Raw genomic sequence first — 13,514 nt, 5'->3', positions numbered from 1 at the left:
CAGATATCTTCAAAAGAAAGTAGGGGTGTGGATCAGATAACCATTCAGTACCTGGTGTGACCACCATTTGCCTCATGCAGTGAAATTGCAGGATATTGGCCAGAACTGGAACATGCTGTCGTACACCTCGATCTAGAGCATCCCAAACATGCTCAATGGATGACATGTCTGGTGAGTATGCAGGCCATGGAAAAACTGGGACATTTTTAGCTTCCAGAAATAATTTACAGATCCTTGTGATGCATTATCATGCTGAAATAAGAGCTGATGGTGGTGGACGAATGACACGACAATGGGCCTCAGGATCTCTTCACGGTATCTCTGTGCATTCATATTGCCATCGATAAAATGCAATTGTGTTCGTTGTCCATAGTTTACGCCTGCCCATACCATAACCCTCAACGCCACCATGGAGCACTCTGTTTACAATGTTGACATCAGCAAACCGTTCGCTAACACAGGGCCATACACGTGGTCTGCGGTTGTGAGGCCCGGTTGGACGTGATGCCAAATTCTCTAAAACTACGGCTTATGGAAGAAAAATTGACATTCAATTCTCTGGCAACAACTCTGGTGGACTTTCCTGCAGTCAGCATGCCAATTGCATGCTACCTCAAAACTTGAGACATCTGTGGCGTTGTGTTGTGCGACAAAACTGCACATTTTAGAGTGGCCTTTTATTGTCCCCAGCACAAAGTGTACCTCTAATGATCATGCTGTTTAATCAGCTTCTTGATATGCCACACCTGTCAGGTGGATAGATTGTCTTGGCAAAGGAGAAAAGTTCACTAACAGGAATTTAAAAAAATTTGTGCACAGCATTTGAGAGAAATACGAGTTTTGTGCGTATGAAACACTTCTGGAATCTTTGAAACATGCCACCAACACTTTACATGTTGCGTTTATATTTTTGTTCAGTGTATTTGCCCGTTGTAGAAGTGCTCACTCAGAGAGTGTCAAAATATTCAAGAGATAAAGGTGCTCAAAGTTGAACCATTTTGCATCCCCCACCATACCATGAGACATCCATGTCTTCATCACTGGAAAGGAATACAGGTTGGGTGTCATGCTTTTGCTGATAAATTGACTAAAATGGGAATAACATTTACATTTTCACCTTCAAATGGTACCACAAGGATGTTTGGAGGTCCACACATCAGAGAATGTTAACTTGAATGGGAATATCAATTTTAATTATACTGTCAAACCTCCATAGGAAACCTATTGAAATAATCGAAAGATGGACAGTAGATGATAGTAGAATAGACATGAACATTCAAGTTGATATTGGATGGTGGGTGGACCAGCATGCATCTTTGTGGTAGTAATTAAAGTTAAAATTACAATTCATTTTAAATGTCAATGGTGTACCAGCTAAATTACAGTGGTCTGAAGGGATAGGTCCAATTCTATGATTGAAATGATGCCCACCCTGTATTCAAGAGTATGTGTCGCAACCAATGGCGGGCACAACAAAAAAGCCTCAGAATAAGTAGGGTCTAAGCTACAACATACAGTGCATACAGTGTGTTCAGACCCATTGACTTGTTCTACATTTTGTTGTTACACCATAATGCTAAAATGGATTCAATTGTTTTTTTCTCATCAATCTACACACAATACCCTATAATAACAAAGCAAAAACTAGTTTTTAGAAATGTTTGCTAAAAAAAATTATATCGTATTTACATAAGTATTCAGACCCTTTACCTAGTACTTTGTTGAAGCAGTGATTACGGCTTTGAGTGTTCTTGGGTATGACACTACAAGCATGGCACACCTGTATTTGGGGAGTTTCTCCTGTTCCTCTCTGCAGATTCTCTCAAGCTCTGTCAGGTTGGATGGGGAGAGTCGCTGCACAGCTATTTTCAGGTCTCTCTAGAGATGTTCGATCAGGTTCAAGTTCGGGCTCTGGCTGGGCCACTCGAGGACATTGAGACTTGTCCCGAAGCCATTCCTGCGTTGTCTTGGCTGTGTGCTTAGGGTTGTTGTCCTGTTGGAAGGTGAACCTTCGCCTCAGTGTGAGGTCCTGAGCGCTTTGGAGCAGGTTTCCATCAAGGATCTCTCTGTACTTTGCTCCGTTCATCTTTCCCTCGATCCTAACTAGTCTCCCAGTCCCTGCTAATGAAAAACATCCCCATAGCATGATGCTGCCACCACGCTTCACCTTAGCGATGGTGCCAGGTTTCCTCCAGGTGTGATGCTTGGCACTCATGCCAAAGAATTCAATCTTGGTTTCATTGGACCAGAGAATTTTGTTTCTCAAAGTCTGAGAGTCTTTTCATGCCTTTTGGCAAACTGCTGTGGTGGGGTATACAAAATGGTTCAATTTGAGCCCCTCTATCTCCTGAATGTTTTGTCATTCCGGTCCAAAAAGTTACTTATTCCATGGGCAAACATGTATGGGAAGTTTTGTTTAAATCAAAAGAGATGTTGTCAAAAAGTGATTGAATTCGTTGCATAGACACCAACAAGGCTATTATTTACTTCTCCTTAAGGCCTGTCACGTCTTCCAAGGGAATATATAAACCCCTAAACCCTCCTCATGTCTTTGTGCAGTGAAAGGTCTTGATGGTTCCACTCTTTCCATTCATAAAAGAGGTGGGGGGGTTGGATTGCGAGGCTCCAGCAGACAAAACAGGGCTAGTTTAATGGCAGCACCAGAATCTCAGGGTGAAATGTTGACAGGCTCTTCTTCTCCTGTGATTTACTGGCGACTAACTTGACACATCTGTCAAGAGAGTCGCACACTCCTCCGTCAAACGACCTGGGCTGTGTCCTAAATGGCACCCTATTCCTTTTCTGGTCAAAAGTTGTGCACTATATAGGGAATTGGGTGCCATTTGGGATGCACCCCTGGAATGAAGTGGAAAGCATTTCTGTGAACTGAGAACCAACCACCTGAGACGAGAACCATGTGTCCTCACATAAAAGTCTGGGGCCTCTTAAAAAGTTATTTAAGATTGTTATAGGTTTTGGGGTTTTGCTCTATTTATTTTTCTCCCCAATTTCGTGGTATCCAATTGTTAGTAGTTACTGTCTTGTCTCATCGCTACAACTCCCGTACGGGCTCGGGAGAGACGAAGGTCGAGAGCCATGCGTCCTCCGAAACACAACCCAACTAAGCCGCACTGCTTCTTAACACAGAGTGCATCCAACCCGGAAGCCAGCCGCACCAATGTGTCGGAGGAAACACCGTACACCTAGCGACCTGGTTAGCACGCACTGCGCCCGGCCCGCCACAGGAGTCGCTAGTGCGCGATGAGACAAGGATATCCCTATCGGCCAAACCCTCCCTAACCCGGACGACACTAGGCCAATTGTGCGTTGCCCTCATGGACCTCCCGGTCGCGGCCGGCTGCGACAGAGCCTAAGCTCTGAGTCTCTGCGATGCAGTGCCTTAGAACACTGTGCCACCCGGGAGGCCTTGCTCTATTTCATTTTTGACTTGAGTTTGGTTCTGTTTGCATGTTGTTTGCCCTAATTGAAATCATCCTTATTGGTCAGGATGTGTTGCACCTGTCGCCTCGCTAGTCAGTAGTTAGTTTCACCAGTGTTGGCACAGGTGCTATTTAAGAGCGGCTAGCAATACTTGGTGATTTGAAAAGTCATAGTCAATCGATTAATAATATAATAATACTTTTAGCAAACCTGTTTCTTTAATTTACAATCTGTAGAAACTATGAGAATAGAAATGTTCCAAACTTTTGTGGAGCATCGCCGCACAGTTGAAAAATATATGGCAAATAGAAATCCAATATGGATGGTGTTAAAGATAGATTGCAGTGGTTGAATGGAGCTGAAGGGTGGGACTAATAACAACAAGATAAAAAATGTAAAATATTCTGTCTCTGTACAATGAATATAGGTTCAGAACTTTTGTGAAGTAGCACAGTTAAAAATAGAGTGCAAATAGAAATAAAGCTGGATGGACATCAGAAATAGATGGGAAAGTTGGAGGTTAGAGGAAGGCCAGGACTAAAAACGAACAAAATATAACTATTGTAAAATAGATTGTGTCTGTATAATGTACCTAGTGTGTATAAGCTGGAAGTAGAAGCCTAAGTGTTGTTGTTTATTAGTTGACTCCAATTAGGAGAGGGGTGGTAGGGTTTGTGGGAAATAATACATGAAAATATATTTTTATGTGTATTTGTATGTATTTATATATATGTGTATGAAAAGCATCCATGGGGGTGCCTACTGACTTGGTTCTGGCTAAGAAAACGTGAGTAGGGTCTTAAACACCCACCATGGAAGCCCACTAGACTTGCCTGATAACATACAAATCAAAAGAAAAGAAAACCCACACCAACTTAGATTAGGGAGTGAAAATAAATGTGGAGCAAACCACAAAGGGGAACACAAAATAAAAAGAGGTCTAGCTCTTCCAACATATATTTATATTAACTCAGCAAAAAAAAGAAACGTCCCTTTTTCAGGACCCTGTCTTTCAAAGATAATTCGTAAAAAGCTAAATAACTTCACGGATCTTCGTTGTAAAGGGTTTTAACACTCTTACTCATGCTTGTTGAATGAGCCATAAACAATTAATAAACATGCACCTGTGGAACGGTCGTTAAGACACTAATAGCTATTAAGGCAATTATGGTCACAGTTATGAAAACTTAGGACACTAAAGAGGCCTTTCTACTGACTCTGAAAAACACCAAAAGAAAGATACCCTGGGTCCCTGCTCAACTGTGTGAACGTGCCTTTGGCATGCTGCAAGGAGGCATGAGGACTGCAGATGTGGCCAGGGCAATAAATTGCAATGTCCGTACTGTGAGACGCCTAAGACAGGGCTACAGGGAGACAGGATGGACAGCTGATCGTCCTCGCAGTGGCAGACCACGTGTAACAACACCTGCACAGGATCGGTACATCCGAACATCACACCTGCGGGACAGGTACAGGATGGCAACAACAACTGCCCGAGTTACACCAGGAATGCACAATCCCTCCATCAGTGCTCAGACTGTCCGCAATAGGCTGAGAGAGGCTGGACTGAGAGCTTGTAGGCCTGTTGTAAGGCAGGTCCTCACCAGACATCACTGGCAACAATGTTGCTGGACCAGACAAGACTGGCAAAAAGTGCTCTTCACTGACGAGTCACGGTTTTGTCTCACCAGGGGTGATGGTCGGATTATCGTCGAAGGAATGAGCGTTACACCGAGGCCTGTACTCTAGAGTGGGATCGATTTGGAGGTGGAGGGTCTGGGGCGGTGTGTCACAGCATTATCAGACTGAGCTTGTCATTGCAGGCAATCTCAACGCTTTGTGTTACAGGGAAGACATCCTCCTCCCTTCCTGCAGGCTCATCCTGACATGACCCTCCAGCATGACAATCCCACCAGCCATACTGCTCGTTCTGTACGTGATTTCCTGCAAGACAGGAATGTCAATGTTCTGCCATGGCCAGCGAAGAGCCCAGATTTCAATCCATTTGAGCACGTCTGGGACCTGTTGGATCGGAGGGTGAGGGCTAGGGCCATTCCCCCCAGAAATGTCTGTGAACTTGCAGGTGCCTTGGTGGAAGAGTGAGGCAACATCTCACAGCAAGAACTGGCAAAAATGGTGCAGTCCATGAGGAGGAGATGCACTGCAGTACTTAATGCAGCTGGTGGCCACACCAGATACTGACTGTTACTTTTGATTTTGACCCCATCTTTGTTCAGGGACACATTATTCCATTTATGTTAGTCACATGTCTGTGGAACTTGTTCAGTTTGTGTCTCAGTTGTTGAATCTTATGTACATACAAATATTTACACACATTAAGTTTGCTGAAAATAAACACAGTTGACAGTGAGAGGACGTTTCTTTTTTTACTGTTCAAAAGTTTGGGTCACTTAGAAATGTATATGTTTTTGAAAGAAAAGCAATTTTTCCCCCCATTTAAAATAACATCAAATTGATCAGAAATACAGTGTAGACATTGTTAATGTTGTAAATGACTATTGTAGCTGGAAACGGCAGATTGTCTTTTATGGAATATCTACATAGTTGGATAGAGGCCCATTATCAGCAACCATCACTCCTGTGTTCAAATGGCACGTTGTGTTAGCTAATCCAAGTTATCATTTTAAAAGGCTAGTTGAGCATTAGAAAACCCTTTTGCAGTTATGTTAGCACAGCTGAAAACTGTTGTGGTGATTAAATAAGCAATGAAACTGGCCTTCTTTAGACTAGTTGAGTATCCACCATAATTTGCAAATAAATTCATTAAAAATCCTACAATGTGATTTTCTGGATTTTTTTTTCTCATTGTGTCTGTCATAGTTGAAGTGTACCTATGATGAAAATTACAGGCCTCTCTCATCTTTTTAAGTGGGAGAACTTGCACAATTGGTGGCTGACTAAATACTTTTTTGCCCCACTGTATATATAAATTGTTGTCGGGACCTGTGGTCCGTGTTGTCCCCGTTTTGGGTCCGGATCTGCCTCACCAGTTGAGTATGGGGACTCTAGATAATAGAATGGGGGGGGAAAGACTACCCTACCTGGTCATTGTGTGTGGTTGTGTCTCCTGTAAAGCACTTTGTGACAACTGCTGATGTAAAAAGGGATTTTTGAAATATATGTGATTGATTAATAATAATTATATCATTGATTGATTGCTCTTTGTTTCTCCATCTTTAGGGTTGCCAGCGGATCGTGGAGGACTGGCAGAGGATCCTAATGGTTCGCTCGCTGGTCATCAACCCCCACGAGGACATGCGGACCTGGCTCAAGTACGCCAGTCTCTGTGGCAAGAGTGGACGTCTGGTGAGTTCACTAGCCCAGGAACAGCTAATGGGTCATTTGCCAAATGGTTCAAAATAGGAATGTCAGTAAGGGTTTTTTTTTCAACCGGTTAGTCTCCACCATCAACCAGTTATCCTTGAAAAAACATGTATGAAAGCATGATTTGATGCACTCCGTTGTTTAGCTCACGTTTTATGAAGTGTAACATTTCGACCAGGCCTGGACAAAACGTTGCACTCAATAAAACAAAGGGAACATTCACCGGTATCTGGGTATTGATTTCTTTGTCATAAATGGCAACAACAACAAAAAAGACACGATTTGTGGTGTTTAGTGACCAGCTTGTTTGGCAATCGGCTTGTATTTAACTAATGCATTTCCCTTCAGATACAGCTATAAGCTGTTGTATCAGGTTGAGTTCAAGTGATGTCATTGTCACTTGACATTAGTACAACCAGAATGGAAGGAATTTGCTAAAACAATTCTTTAAAGGGTTTGTGTCAATCCAAGGGGGAATCTTTTCTACTGGATTTGGATTCTTACTGACATCCCTATTTTTCCAGTGAACTCAGCTCTCACTGGAACGACTGTGCAAATGTAACGCACCTCTCAGAAATGGCACTGTTTAGAAACCGTACCTCAAACCCGTTTAATGAAAGTGTCACCGTTTTCCCTCCCTGGTGCCAGTTTTATTGCCAGTGATTGTGGGGATTGCAGGCACCCGACCAGCTTTCCAATTGTGTCGCAATCCTTTCAGAACGTTCCGGTATGATGTCAGAGAATTGTGGAGGTTTTCACTCAAAGGAGCGAACATCAATCGACGAGCGAAGAACGTGATTATGGGCAAACGAGCAACATCTAAAAGAATGCCTGCACTGTTTTAAAAGGCCCTTCCACAGGGGTCAATGGTTAGTTACTCCCTCCACAGTAGTGTGGTATACTTAAGCTGTTTATTTAGCAAGAGGCTCAAATGAGCCTGGGGAAATCTGGGGGTCTGTACGTCCATGGGAGTTGGAAGCTAGGGCGGTGCTTCTCAAACATTTCCTCGGGACTTTCACAATATTGTTGGAGCCGTTAACTAGCAAACCTGATTCAGCTAATCAAGGGCTTGATTATTAGTTGAATTAGGCGTGCTAGCTCTGGAAAAGATCAGCTATGTAAACTGGCTTGGGGTCCCTGACTAGAGGTCTGAGTGGGCTATAGGAGACTGACCTTCAGGTTTTCACCTTTGAGCCCCTTTCTTCCACTTTGGCATTGCTCTGCGGCTGACACTATGCTGCACCTAGCCTTGTGTGTACAGTTTGGGTTTGTGCGTGTGTGAGGTGGAGTATTATGATCAATTATGATTGGATCAATGTGAATCTCTTTTCTCCCAGGCATTGGCCCACAAGACCCTGGTCCTTCTCCTGGGGGTGGACCCCTCGAAGCAGCTGGACCACCCGCTGCCCACCGCCCACCCCCACGTTACCTATGCCTACATGAAGTACATGTGGAAGAGCCAACACAAGGTATAGTAGCTATACCGTTGTTACAGGCTTTCTCTGTAGCTGAAAAAAAAAAATGTTTTCTCATTGTTGTGCAACGTAAGGAAATACAGGGCTGTAATGTGTAGGTTCATGAAATATTGTGGACTGTTATGTGTTAGGGAATCAACTGAAGAGCATAAATAACCCAGCAGGGAAAAAGGTCACGTCATTCCAACCACACCATTAGAGCAACAGGGGGACCGGTCGATATATAAATTCTCCCACACACACGCACTAACTTCCACCCACCCCCCGACCACACACACCTTTACACACACACCTCCTCCCCCCCTCACACACACCATTCTACCACGTGTTCCAAAGTTCCTGGCTCTCCCAGTGTGGGTCTCATTAGGGAAGTGTTGGGGATGCTGGGGCTTGGGCTTACGTAAGTGTGAACGTGCCGCTCCTGGTGCCTGCCATAGGGCTATACTAAGTCCCAGCTGCAGGAGCCGCTCACAAGGCAGGAATCTTAATGACACATGCACCCCAGTCCCTGCCAGAGAGGAGCCATCCATCCCCCCTCTGGACTCTTTGGACTGGGACTGGAACAACGGGGTCCTGTCCAGTATGGGGGGAAACGTTTTGAAACGGTGAGGCGTTAGGTTCTATAAGAAAGCAGATTTTAGTTTTCGGTTGCTTAAGGTTTTGCGACACCTGCCCTACTGAACTCTTCAGAAACCCTCCCCAACGGAAGGCAAAAGATAAATGCAGTTAAATATGAAGAGAAACACAGTCAAATGTAACTCTTGTCAGATGTGAGGGGGTGATGTCATAGAGCGTTGGCGACAGCATTCACAGGAGTTGAGTTAAATCCCCGTTTTGAATGAGAGTCCTTTGCCACCCCCCCCCCCCCTGTTTGTTCCTCTGTCCCCTATCAGATCGAAGCCTTCCAGCACATGCAGCACTTTGTCCAGGGGATGCAGCAGCAGGCCCAGCATGCCATCGCCGCCGAGGACCAGCAACACAAGCAGGAGCTCCACAAGCTTATGGCCAGGTCAGGACTCCTACCACAACTACATTAGGGGGGAAAAAACAAATGTTTTTATTGCAGTGTGTGCTTGAATTCATTTATACACACACACCTTTTCCCAGCCCTCATGTTCTCTCTCACCTAAAAGGGTCACGTACAGAGAGCTGTGCTCTTTCTCCATGACCGTGACCCAACCCTGGTCGTAATACTCCTCCACTCCCTCCCTCGCTCCTTGTACTGGCATTTAGTTTTGCAAACCCGGACAAGTTTAGTCTCTTTTCATTCTACGTAATCACTCACCCCTCAGCCAACGGGCATCCAGGAATCCAGCTACTTATCTTCAACCAAATGTGGCATTGTGTCCACGGGTACTGGAAACCAGGTGTGTCTTTGGCAAGCGAGAACTATCAGCACCTGGCTGGGCCTACACCCACACCACAGCCCAGCATGTCCCATACTGGCCGGGTGTTGCCCTCTGCCTCTTCACCCTGTCTCCTGTCACATTCTACCATCTTCACCTCTTCTCTCTGTAAGAATAGTTTATGTTTTGTGTTTTGACACAAAATGGCTGCCCAACTACACCTTCAGCGTACGAATGCTGAGCAATGGCAGTGGACGAGTAACATGAGCAGCTGGTCCCGGATCTGTGCTGTGGTTTAGCCTGACGGCCAAGGTTAGAACTGGGGATGGACAAGCTGAATTGAGATCCGTTATGGGCAGAAAGGGACTTTCTCTATTCCTGTTGGAAGCTCTTCCCATTTGCAACAACACCCTTTTTTGCAATGCTCCCAATGACCATTGCTCGTCGCATGTATTTTTGTTTTGTGCTTGTGTATACCGTCAACGGATGAAATATAGAAAGACTCACGTTTTCATAATGCCTCTACAAGACATGATAGCCTAAGGAAGTTGTTTGTATGCTTGACGGGCCCATGAAAATACTTCCAGCACGATCCCCATTCCCCAAAGCGCTCTCCTTCATGGAGCGGACTTCAAATGAGCGCCCGAGGGAATCTGAGGCCAGTTATTTTGGGGGAAAGTTTACTTCTGACACACCAGGTTTTGTGTGTGTTTGTGTGTGAGGTTTTACTCAGTAAAATACTGTGTTTCACGTTAGCCTCCAAATGAACACGAGCAGGGGTAAAAAAAACAGTGCTTGAGCTTTATGGGTTGAATGTATTGAAACTTAGGTCGGGCAGATGAGCCTACTTACAGTAAAAGGTACGGTTAAAAGGCTCCTCTTAGACACGCACACACACACAGGAGACGAGCCTTCTTACAGTAAAACACTCATCTTAGAGGCACACACACAATATACATACCTCATAATTCTTATGAGGCAACAAGCTAACAGGAAACCAGGAAAGGAGTGTTTTATACCTGCTGTTACACTTCCAGATTCTAGTTGTCTGTGGAATGGTCGTCTCCACTGTTTTCTTCCAGACGTGCTGACACACTTTCCTGCAAATGGGTTGGCACTGTGGAATGGCGTACACCTGGTCTGTACACCCACACACACACATACACACACCACCATTTTCCATCCCCGAAAGAATTCATTGTAATTTCAGCGATATGTATTTGCATGTTACGACGCAATGATCATGATAAGACCTGCAATCTCCGGTCGGAGGTTCTGTGGTAACAGAGAAGCACTTCTGGCACTAGTGGTTCTCCATGCAGATGGTTTTCCTGTGTTTTTCCCTGAAGCGTTTTGTCAGAGGTGACCTGAACCAGTACTGTATTTTCACATGGAAAAAGCACTCCGCCGCGTTACGCAATACTAATGGATCATTTATTAGAAGTGCTCTCTGGAAACGGGTGCAGCGTACAGTTAGGAGCTGAGGGACGGATGGCTGTGCAGGATTCGCCAGTTCCTGGTCAGACGTGTTATAAACCAATCACGAGCTTGGCCCATGTGAATCAAACACGACTCGATTATTTGGCAGTTTGCCTCGAGTGTCTGTGTTTTTTTTATGATGATTGATATAGCAAGCACAACCACTGGGAAGTCCGACCACGAGGCAATGTTCCCTCACACTCACCACCAATATAAAACATTGAAAATCACTTAATTGATGCCAAAACCTTTCAGTAGCTAATGCGCCACTGCTTTTAGTAATGATGCCTAAGTATGATAAATGTCTTTGCGCGATTTCCAAGTTTTTCCATCATTCTTTTCTATTTTAAGGGGCTGCACTAGTACTGCGTTGAACATCCATTGCCAACTCCCCCAGACAACTTGTGATGACAGCGAGCACAGTGTATAAGATAACTTCCCCAACAATCTTTTAAAATTGTTACCACAGAACAGACGTTTCTCATAGTAAAGTTAAAGGTCGATTCAGTTAATATCCATTTTCTCCAGAAGTGTCCCACAGATCTTGGCCTTAGGCCTAGGTAAGCATGTCAGTGGCCATACAAGTCAATAGAGGGTAGAGAGGTGTGTGTGGACGAGCCTGGCATTAGAGAGGGGAGATGGACTGCCAGGAAACACCACCTGGAAAGCGTTCATCACACTAACTAACTAGTGTAACAGACTTGGTGTAAGAGCTTCATCTCACATACCAGCCCTTATAGCTGTTGACATGATTGTGTGTCGCTAAGGCAATTTATCGGACTCTGATGCAGCCCTGGGCCCGTATTCACAAACGTCTCAGAAAAGGAGCGCTGATCTAGGACCAGAGGGCTCATTTATCATCCGTGTGTAAATTCCGTACTAAATTCTGACATGCGTGGAGATCCTAGGATTTGCATGCGTCACAAATGATATGCGTTTATCAAACTGTCGCAGGCAACATATACTGTCGCACATGTTTTCATTGATAAATCAGAGCCATATTACATTTGTGCGGTGATGAACAAGCGCTATAACCTCGCCTGGAAAACTTCCTCCGTTCAGCTTTTATGGTAATAAAAACGCCCTCATTTGCTGTATGATTTGGAGGAGATGTTGGAACTGGGCCATGATCATTCCTAAAAGAAAGCGCAATGGCAAATGTTATCACATTTCTGTAGAGGAGTGGACAGAATGTTGCAGTGACTTTTCCAAACAAAAAATGCATGCTGCCTAGCGAGTGCCACAACACTGGCCGCACATTCTGCAAGATTGATTGTCCTTTCGACCAATTTAAAAGTAAATGCTACAGCCCACACTTCTATGCAAAAGATACATTGTTTATCAATACATGATTGTGTGTCTCCTACCTTTGGTATAGGATCTGAAATTAAATAGGCTAGGATATGATGTCGTGCTCCTAATCCTATCACGCAGCAATACTGTAGCCTACCCATACTGTCACATACTGTCAAGGCTACCGGTCTATTTACTTTCGAGCGTGCTTGGCTATTGTATTAGTGATTGATAAATGGTAGCCTACTTTCTGTGGTGTAGTGGAAATAATACAATTTAAAATACCAACGGCAAAAACATATTTTATCATTAGGCCTACGTTTTAATGTTTTTATTAGCCTACCATTATTAGTATTCCTGTGCATCAAACACCACCTATTTCCCCCAAAGGAACAGTAAGCCCATTTGCTTGCTATACAGTTGATCAACCTCCTGGTGATTTGCGTGGAGATACGCACACTTTCCTGTCAAGTTCAACATTTTATAAATACCAACCTTTGCGGGAAAACTGCACGCATGGTCTTGAGTATTTTTTGTGCTCATGCAACTTCATAAATGAGGCCCCAGGTACTAAGTGTCCATATAAAGGGTCTCAAAAGTAGGAGTGCTGATTTAGGATCAGTTTTGCCTTTCAGATCACAAACAAATAAGATTACATGGATAGGAGGGAACCTGATTCTCGATCAGCACTCCTACACTGAGACACTTCACGAGCGTGGGCCGTATTCTGCTGACGATCTATATAGTGACCAAGACTGTCTCTCCCTATCCCTCTCTCTCTCTCCCCCTCCTTCCCTCCTTTCCTAGGTGCTTCCTGAAGCTGGGTGAGTGGCAGCTCAGTCTTCAGGGAATTAACGAGAGCACCATCCCCAAAGTGCTACAGTACTACAACCACTCCACGGAGCACGACCGCAACTGGTACAAGGTCAGTGACCCTCTCACGTTTAACCACTCCCCTCCAACCCCTGTCACTCACATCAGCATTCACGCTGTGGACCTCGTGCTGACTCCTCCATTTACTTAACATACGGTTTGCATGTTATTAGAGACATGAGTTGATTTGAAAGGAACCACGGGCACCTTTGGGCTTGTATAGGCCCATGCCCACACTGCAGGAAAGCCACGCTCTTCCTCT

General features: G+C 44.5%; 1 protein-coding gene across 2 annotated transcripts in view; it reads left to right on the top strand.

Moving 5' to 3' along the window:
* Positions 1 to 13,514, top strand: part of mtor (mechanistic target of rapamycin kinase) — a 126,589-nt gene that overhangs the window by 98,543 nt on the left and 14,532 nt on the right. For both annotated transcript variants that reach the window (XM_055892524.1, XM_055892523.1), the window contains exons 35-38: positions 6,643 to 6,768; positions 8,124 to 8,255; positions 9,155 to 9,270; positions 13,187 to 13,304. In XM_055892524.1, coding sequence (XP_055748499.1) covers positions 6,643 to 6,768; positions 8,124 to 8,255; positions 9,155 to 9,270; positions 13,187 to 13,304 — 492 coding nt within the window. The remainder of the gene's footprint in view (positions 1 to 6,642; positions 6,769 to 8,123; positions 8,256 to 9,154; positions 9,271 to 13,186; positions 13,305 to 13,514) is intronic.

The sequence above is a fragment of the Salvelinus fontinalis genome, chromosome 31 (genome assembly GCF_029448725.1).
Source record: "Salvelinus fontinalis isolate EN_2023a chromosome 31, ASM2944872v1, whole genome shotgun sequence".
NCBI classification, from domain to species: Eukaryota; Metazoa; Chordata; class Actinopteri; order Salmoniformes; family Salmonidae; genus Salvelinus; species Salvelinus fontinalis.
Note: the sequence above shows the minus strand (reverse complement) of the source record. Positions and strands in the feature narration are given on the sequence as shown.